General features: G+C 37.2%; 1 protein-coding gene across 2 annotated transcripts; it reads left to right on the plus strand.

Moving 5' to 3' along the window:
- Positions 1-263: 263 nt before the first annotated feature.
- On the plus strand, positions 264-8,320 carry LOC114169535 (KH domain-containing protein At5g56140-like). 2 transcript variants are annotated; one of them, XM_028054770.2, is made up of 7 exons: positions 264-475; positions 1,408-1,493; positions 5,832-5,977; positions 6,745-6,864; positions 6,948-7,064; positions 7,482-7,625; positions 7,718-8,320. In XM_028054770.2, the coding sequence occupies exons 1-7, from the start codon at positions 363-365 to the stop codon at positions 7,865-7,867; spliced, it is 876 nt and encodes a 291-aa protein (XP_027910571.2). In that variant the 5' UTR covers positions 264-362; the 3' UTR covers positions 7,868-8,320. The 2 variants fall into 2 exon arrangements, with proteins under 2 accessions (XP_027910571.2, XP_085527503.1); XM_085671377.1 differs by having other exon boundaries at positions 5,871-5,977.
- The last annotated feature ends 309 nt before the right edge of the window (positions 8,321-8,629 follow it).

An 8,629-nucleotide genomic window follows, 5' to 3' on the forward strand; every position in this document is an offset into this window, starting at 1 on the left:
CTATAAAACACGTTTAAAATGATAAACTTGATTAAAAAAACATATTTATCCCTTATTATTATTCAATTCTGTTATTTCTTTTATTTTGATGCAAATTTAAAAATAATATTTGTTACATTGATGAACAGTGAAATATGTTTGAAGGCAGTAATAATTGCACCGACGAAGAGTGTGGGTGGCTGGTTTAGAGGGACAGCACGTTTCCCTGTGTGGGTCCCACTCTCTCACTCCATTCCATAAAACGCACAGCACAAACCCTTTTCTTCTTCTCTCTCTCTTTCTCTCTTTCTCTCTCACCAACCACACTCCGTCGCCAAGCGTGGTTGTTGTGTGAGGAGCGCTGCGAATTCACTCGCCGAGACATGATGTCCTCCACCGGCGCCGGCAGGTACATGGCCTTTCCGCCGTCGCCCTCCGCTCCTCCCTCACCTCATCTCTCCGCCCTGCGCTCCTCCGCTTTAGCCGAGCAGGACAAGTATACCTATATCTCTTTGTCTTTGTTACTCTCGCTCTCGATATGTATGTGTGTGCGTGTGGATTGCTTGGATCTTCGGTTTAATTGTTACTTATTGTGTTTAATTTAAGCAATTCCGCTCACGAGATTCTCTCTCTATTTTTGTTCGTCTCGCTTGCGATGTTGTTTGTTTAGCTGATTTCGGACTTCGGCTGAGGGTTTTTTAGCGTGGGGGGAGGGGAGGGGGGATAGGGTTTTGGTTTTTGTTTTTCGGGAATGGTCAAAGAGGAGTCGCACTGTGTTCACTTCAATTGCTGATTGGTTCTTTTGTTTTTGTTTATTTTTTGCTGTGTGGTTGGATTTCGTGGCTGATGGTTTGGATGGTGGTTTTCGTGACCTGATCTGCCGCTTTTGCTGGAGTTGGTCGGGAGAATGGATCCTTCTTGGTGGAAACGGAAAATGGTTGTGGATAGTGGATTTGATTTCTGTTTGTGAATTGATTTTTGTTGTGGTGGATTGTTGTTTTGGCTGGTTTTATCTGTTCACTGATTGCTTTTGTGCAGGGTGATCTTTGTCGCTGATTAGTTGATCTTGTTGTTTTGCGATTAGTTCATCTTGCTGTCGGAAATAAGTTGACATTTTTCTTTGGTTGGGTTTATGTTGTTGTGTGATCCTTGTACTTGACCTGACTTAGTGGTAGAAGGCTTTGTTGTTGTTTGTGCTGAAGATGACTTTGCATTGTTGGTACTGCCTTTGTATGTGTGTCATTTTTGTCTTTGTTGTACTTTTTTATTCATGATCTTTTTTAGTTCATGATTTACTACCAAGCTAAACAACTGGCATTAGTCCTTCATCCTTGATAAGTTTATTAAACTGTTCTTTTTGTTTGTTTTGTGATTTGTAATGGCTACATTGTCCTATTCTCATTGTGAGGTTTTTTGCTTGTTTTTCAGATATCTAGCTGAGTTGTTGGGAGAACGTAACAAGCTTAGTCCTTTCATGGCTGTGCTTCCCCAGTGCTTTCGATTATTAAACCAAGGTGAGATTCGTTACTCAAACCGGTGGCGAAATAGCATGAAGCGCCCCCTGCATCTCTCTTTATGCTTTAGTTATCTTTATCATAACATGAGTTTACTTCGGTCCCAGTCCCTTATTGTCTAGGGATAGGAAATCAAAGCATCTATCAACTTGCGAAGCTTCTTAATCAGTTGTCTATTTACTTTGGCATAAGTCAGATCTCAAATTTAATTGATGTTTCTTATTTTATTCCATGATTAAAAATGTTCCATCGTAGGTAAATTATGGGGCACAATTGTGCTTTGGCAAACTGAAACAAGTTTGTACCGATATAAATTCAATACTTTTCATCTTAAATGTTGTAGACCTGTACGTAAATTTCATCGAACTGTTTAATTATTTTTAAACTAATAATGATTGATTATCTGCATTAATGTTTTGTAGTCCCAAGGAAACGTGGACTATGGGGAATAATGTAGTTGTCCGGACTTATGCTGCTTTCGTGTTGCATAAAAAGTAGTTTATTTTGCGTAGCACCCAATATAGGCAAGTACGTGTTATTTTGCTTGGTTATATACAGAAATATGAAATGTGTTTTGGTAGATTCATACTTAAATGTTTAGATATTCTATCTATAGGTGAAGTTAATCTATTACTCCTATTGTTATAAGTTGGTGTATCATTTACCATAATTCTTGTAAATTAAGAAAGATTGATAGTTTCCATAGTTTTAGGCTTATATCTGGGAAGTGCTGATGCTAGTTGGTGTATGTAATGTACCACCTTTGTATAGTTTCAAACTATCAAGTAATGTTAAGAAATTTCACTCCCATTGAGGTATTAGAACTCCTGATTAATTTAGCTCCTGTCGTGGGCCAACCCTGGCCTTCAACACAACTTCCTTTCGCCACTTCTTGTCCTGTCCCTTCTGCCAAGTCTCCAGAACCTATCCTAATACTGCTGCAGGACCTCCAGAGTCCAGCAGACCTGGCTATCCCTGGAGCCCTATTACTGGAAACGTCCACATTTGCTCTCACATGCCAGTGCCCCTGCTGGCACGTGAGCTCCATGTACCATCTTGCATGAAAACCTGCTGTTGGAGACTTCTTCATGTCCCTCACGTGCCACTTTCCCCTTCTTGCGTGTGTGCTCCATTTACCATCTTCCCAGCCACAATTACAACTTTTTGTTTACATGCTTTTATATATTGGAAGCCCCTTTTTTTGGTGGAATATAGCCTGAGGTGCACCATTATGGTGGTTCCTTAATTAAAACCAAATTCTCTCTCATGAGCAAACCCTGAGCCTCTGGCAATGGAGAGGAAATTGGAGGAAAGAAAATCAAGAGCTCTGTAGGATGTGGTGAGAGCACAGTCGAGTACAATGGTGAGGAAGATTTGGAGGCGGCAAAGACCAAGGAAGGTGAGCTGGTATATTCTGCGAATGGTGACTGATTGTGGTGGATGGTTTGAGCATGGCACTGATGAGAGAGATTGAACTGATGAACTGTTGTGAAACTTCCGAAGCATCAGAAACCAGAAAGAAACAGAGGAGGCATGACAGTGACTGCAACTGGTGCCTTAGTTTGGCTTTGGCATAACTATCTTGGATACCTTCCGTTTACTCCATTAATATCAATGTTTTTGGTATTTATTATACAATGAGTTGTTCTGTCCTTTCATTTTGATGTTTGTGACTCAATAATTTGTTAAAAGCAACAACACGTACTTCCTTTCCAGCTCTAATAAAAATGGTGCCCCTTTTGGTATTCTTCAGCTTGATGCGTTGGGCCTACCACTATTTCTAGTATTTATAGTTTTAAATGGTCAATTTCTTTCATTGATGGCTGTACTTGAGTAACTTGCCTTTTCGGGATGAAAGCTAAGTCAGAAGTATATCAATTGTTTCTACTTTTACCATAGTTTAGACATAATTTGGGAAGCCAATCGAGTGTATATGAAGTGTAATATTTTCTGTTGAATGATAAATTATTCTGGGAGCTGAAGATTATATGCCAACAAATTGTGTGAAAGCCTATGATATTCAGTTGGATGGAGCATAGCAGTGGACTTGTACTAACCTGTGCTGATTTGTGTACGAAAATCTGTAAAGCTACTGTATTTCAAAATACTATAAAGTACAAAGGGTAATGATAGGGAAGCATAAATGTACATTTTTCCATGCTGTGCTAGAAAATTGCACTTCAACTGTGAAGAGAATTATACACTTATATGTGCACTGTGTGTATACTTTATTCTTTTATTATTAATTGCTGCATTTGTTGAAAAACCTTTTTAAGTTTGTTGAGATTGGAGAAGTTTGGGAGGACATCATAAGTTTAAGAATGTAAGCAATGGTGTGAAAGAGTTCATGTGAAGGGTTTAATGAAAAGGATTGACAGGTTTAAAACTTTTGGTCCACTGTTATTTGAGTTCTAACTAATATCACCAATTTTTTTAATGGGGGATTTACCCGTATCTTTTGGTTTGGGGGATGGGTTTGGATGGTGTTAGATCCCTGACCCCTGCACATTGAAATTGAAGAGAGGATCTCAAAGGTGTATTAGAGAAGGAACAGAAGAAAAAAAATGAGTAATAGTCAGATGACCAGTCAGTCAGAGCTGGCAATGAGTTTGACAGTTGAGAGTGGGGACAGTTAATAGATTGGGGGATTTATTGTGCAAGGGATTTGTGTTATTGTACTAAGCCTATCTATCATTCATAGGTTGCGAAAGGGTACTCTGGTGAAGGAGTTCTCTCCTTGTTTCTCCTTCTTCTAAACAGAGATATATTTCCCGAGTTTCTTTTCTATCCCTCTCACCTGATGTATTGTTACTATTTTTCTTCTATTGTGAGATGTTCTTACTAGAATGGCCATAGATGGATTTTTGGTTAACTTGGGGTTTCCTTCACATGACAGTGGAAACAGTGATAGCAGCTTCACGTAATTAGTTAGAAATGACATTTTAAATGGAATAGCATTCAAACTGGAAACTCTTGGTTGAGAAACCTTTAAAAGGCTTTCAGTCTTAGTTTCCTGATTTAATTGTTGAAAAGACTGCTTATTTGCTCCTAGTGGCCTTTTAGAAGGCCTGTACCACACCTTGTATGCTTACCTTTCATCTCATTAGGGTAAGTTTTCTGTAAGTCAAGATATTTTAATTGACTTCAGCCAAAACTAGTTGCAGGAAATCTGTGTCGTATTCTTGATTTCAATTGAAAGTCTAGGGTGTTGTAATACGTGCACAGTTTTAGTTAGTCCCTTGTTCATGACATTGCAAAATTCAAAGCAAAATGTCGGGAAAATTCTTCGTAAGTGATTCAGTAAATGCAGGCGCTGAGGGCTCTTAAACATCATGGCAAGCCTTCTCATTCACCTAATAACAAATCATCCCTTTTCTATTATCTATGTTTAAATAAATGAGATATGAGGGAAAAGGAGGATTTGTGAAAATATTCTCTGTTGGGAGTTAAGTTCTTACTACGTGGAGAGGAAGCTGAGAGATTATCAAGTAAACTCACAAAATCCTCACTAATAAATTTCTGCAAACATTTTAGATTTCCTTTAATTTGGATCCTTTTAAAGGTCCACCAAGGGAAAGAAAAATTATTACTTAACCCTTAATCTTTGTTTCCTTTTTTCACCTTCATTTTCCTTCAATTCCTAAATGAACCCAAATTGGATCAGATGTTAATTGTTAACACTATTTTTAAATACTTATTAAATGAGTGTGAAAGGTGTTTCTTGAGTTGATGACTTAGTTGTTAAGTAATTGAAAGTTAGATGTCATTGATCTTGTACTTATCTGAATGGGGTACTAGGGGTTCAATTAGCTTAGTTTTAGCAGAGTTTAATGTGTGTATAACTTATAGGATCTGATGTATTATTACTAATTGTTTTCCATCTGAGAAAGCAGAGAAAGAAAAATTTCCAGCTGGAATATGTGATTGCTTCTTTATGTTAATCTAATAGTATGTGCTTACAAGATATTGTTTAAACTCTTTAAATGTTTCTGTTAAAACAATGCTTAAATATCTTTCAATTTTTAAAGATGTGTTGAAATTATATTCTTATGTTGGAAATACGAGTTTCAATGGTTTACTAAATGACTTTAAAGGTTTTATAGTTTCAATTAAGTGCGTAATATTATTTTCTGTAAATATTATATGACAAATAAGTGCATTCCCCCCTCACCATTTAGAGTACTACCATCAAAACCTGGAATATATCTCATAAGGATAGCATTAGTTTTTACTGACTCAGCAAACATCCGTGTTGCATCGATTATGTAGTGACTGCTAACATGTTAACAAATGCTGATTGGTAAATCTTCTTCTTGAAAATTGACATTTTTGGAGCAGAAATTTTGCGTGTAACATCGCTGATGGGGAATGCATCAGTTTTAGGTCAAAGTGGGCTTGAACAAGCTAGCCCCCTGGCTACTGGAGGAATATTTTCAAACGGAGGTGCCAATGTGAACGGATGGGCATCACGATTTCAATCAGAAGTATGGATACTAACCATTAACATAACTTCATTAATTCATTTTCATCTAATTCTGTATTTTAGAAGTATTTCTGACTCAATTTTTCATCCCATGCTAACTCATGACATTTGTTCTAGTTATTGTAGCTCTAATTGTTTGTGACAGGCAGTTCAAAGCTAACATCAGGATCTGACAATTATTCTATAGCTTAGCTTCTGTTTCTAAAATCCTGCTAGTCGATATCGTCTTTTTATGTCAACATAAATTTGATGTCAATACTTGGCCGCCTTTACAATTTTCTGCCAAATCACAGATGTGGTGAATATTTGCATCTGGATAAATCTGAGTATATTAGCATGAATTATGAGTGCTAACATTAGCCAGATTAAGAGAAGTGAAACTGTAAGTTTTATGAGGTTTAATGAATTATTAGCTAAGTTCCCAAAATGGCTTGTAATTATCTTAATGTCTTAATGGTCTGACTTCAGCTATAATTTGAAATATTATTTGACATTATTTTCTGCTCTCTGGTTCTTCTTGACAATCATAGTCAGGACATGTGTACATTTTTGTCTTTATGTATGTCATCTCATGACCGTAGATACTCTTTGCTTGATTATATATTCCGTTATGTGTTTTCAACTTATTTTTAATTCTGAGCAGCTAGTATTGTCCCTTTTTGGTGATCTATTGGTGGCCTCTGATACAACAGTAATTTTCATCTGCTTGCCAGTAAATAGACTACCATATGTCTTTTTTCTAATTGACATTAGAATTAAAACATGCAGAGACCCAGCTTGTTGCAGTCCTCACCAACACCAAACTGGCTGAGTCCACAAGGTAGCTCATCTGGTTTACTTGTTAAAAAGACAGTCAGAGTCGATATACCTGTGGACACATATCCTAATGTATGGAGGATCTTATCTCTGCCCCAATTTATGTAAAATTTTACATTGTAGAAAGATCTACTATTGACTTTAGTTTATTGCAGTATAACTTTGTTGGTCGCCTCCTAGGCCCTAGAGGAAACTCTCTAAAGCGTGTAGAAGCGAGTACTGACTGTCGTGTCTTGATCAGGGGCCGAGGTAGCATTAAGGATCCGGCTAGGGTAAGAGTGAACATTTCATTACGTGTTCCAAGTCTAACATGATTTATGTTACCTGATAAAATTACTGCACTATGATGAAACATGAAAATCTTTTGAGAAGATGTTTTATCATGCCATATCGTATCAAATCATCGCATCTGGTTAAAGTAGTAGTATTTATTTTATTAGAGATCTAATTTTCTTCTGGTTGCAATCTTCTCGCATTGATCCTGACAAAAGGATTTTAATAATTGGTGTAGCACCCTGTACTGTCTTAATGTACGTGTGGTCAATTATTGTAGTTTATATTTCTATCCGCTCTGGTGTCCAACGACTGTAATAAATCTAATGTTAATGGCTACATTGCTTAATGTTCTGTAGATTTCATTTGGACTCCTAGGTATTTGTGGTGATTGAGTTTTAATCATATTTTTGTAGGAGGAAATGATGAGAGGGAAACCTGGGTATGAACATCTGAACGAACCTCTCCACATTCTTGTTGAGGCAGAATTACCGGTTGAAATAGTTGATGCACGCTTGATGCAGGCACGTGATATACTTGAAGATTTGCTCAAACCGGTGGTATGTTCTTGTGAATTCAATTGATATTGGTAGTGGTACACAACTTTATCAGGATTTTGCTTGCTCTAATTGTTTGAAGTTCTATCTTTTAGGATGAATCTCAGGATTTCTACAAGAAGCAGCAGCTTCGGGAGCTAGCAATGCTGAACGGCACTCTTCGCGAGGAGGGTTCTCCCATGTCCGGTTCTGTTTCACCCTTCCAAAACAGCCTTGGTATGAAGAGGGCCAAGACCAGGGGGTAAATTGTCTTAAAGGGTGGGAGAGCTTTTGGAGCTTGTGTTAATTTTCTAAATCAGCACTTACCATGCCACTGGAGCTGCTGTCAATGAATGCCCTGAATTGCCATCGGGGCACTGGCACCATAGTGCCAGTTCTAACATGTTCTATGTGCAGTGTGTTTACATTGAGTTTGGGGGAGGTTTAAAGATGGTAGCACGTAGTGAAGGTCCAATTGAGTTTGGTGATTTTTTTTAGTGTCGGTTAGGCGATTTGGTTAGATATTCACCAAATCTGTCTATATCTTATATGGGGTTATATTTAAGCTTGCAATGACAGTTTTGATATGGTTTTGGAATTCTGTGAGGAAGGTTATGTTATGGCTTGTACCCAGATTGTGAGGCAGATAGATAATATTTACTTCAATGCGTGTATGGTGACATTTTGTAGTATCTAATGTAGATTATAAATTTGTGAAAGTACCTTTTTTCGGCTCATTTAGTTTTTTTTTTTTGCTATTGTTAGTGATCTTTCCTTTTTACTTCTATTCTTTTACTAAAACTAATAACTACCTTGTTAGTTTGTGATTGAGGATCTTGGTGTTACTACATTTCATCAAGTTGTTCAATCTAAGATTTGACACTTTCGAAACAGTATAATATGAAATTCTTCTGGTGGTATGTCTCTACTGGATTGTACAACTTACAATTTCATTGAACATGAAATTATACAATTTAGAAATAATTTAAAAATCAGTGGCACCTCTACAGTTGTTCAAATCTTTAAAA

Source organism: Vigna unguiculata, chromosome 1 (genome assembly GCF_037176805.1).
Source record: "Vigna unguiculata cultivar grain cowpea cultivar isolate G323 ecotype 2 chromosome 1, ASM3717680v1, whole genome shotgun sequence".
In the NCBI taxonomy this organism is placed as follows: Eukaryota; Viridiplantae; Streptophyta; class Magnoliopsida; order Fabales; family Fabaceae; genus Vigna; species Vigna unguiculata.

Coding starts and splice junctions, on each gene's coding strand:
- LOC114169535 (XM_028054770.2), top strand. CDS start 363: ATGATGTCCTCCACCGGCGCCGGCAGGTACATGGCCTTTCCGCCGTCG. Junction 5,978..6,744: donor CATCACGATTTCAATCAGAA/GTATGGATACTA, acceptor TAAAACATGCAG/AGACCCAGCTTGTTGCAGTC. Junction 7,626..7,717: donor AAGATTTGCTCAAACCGGTG/GTATGTTCTTGT, acceptor TCTATCTTTTAG/GATGAATCTCAGGATTTCTA.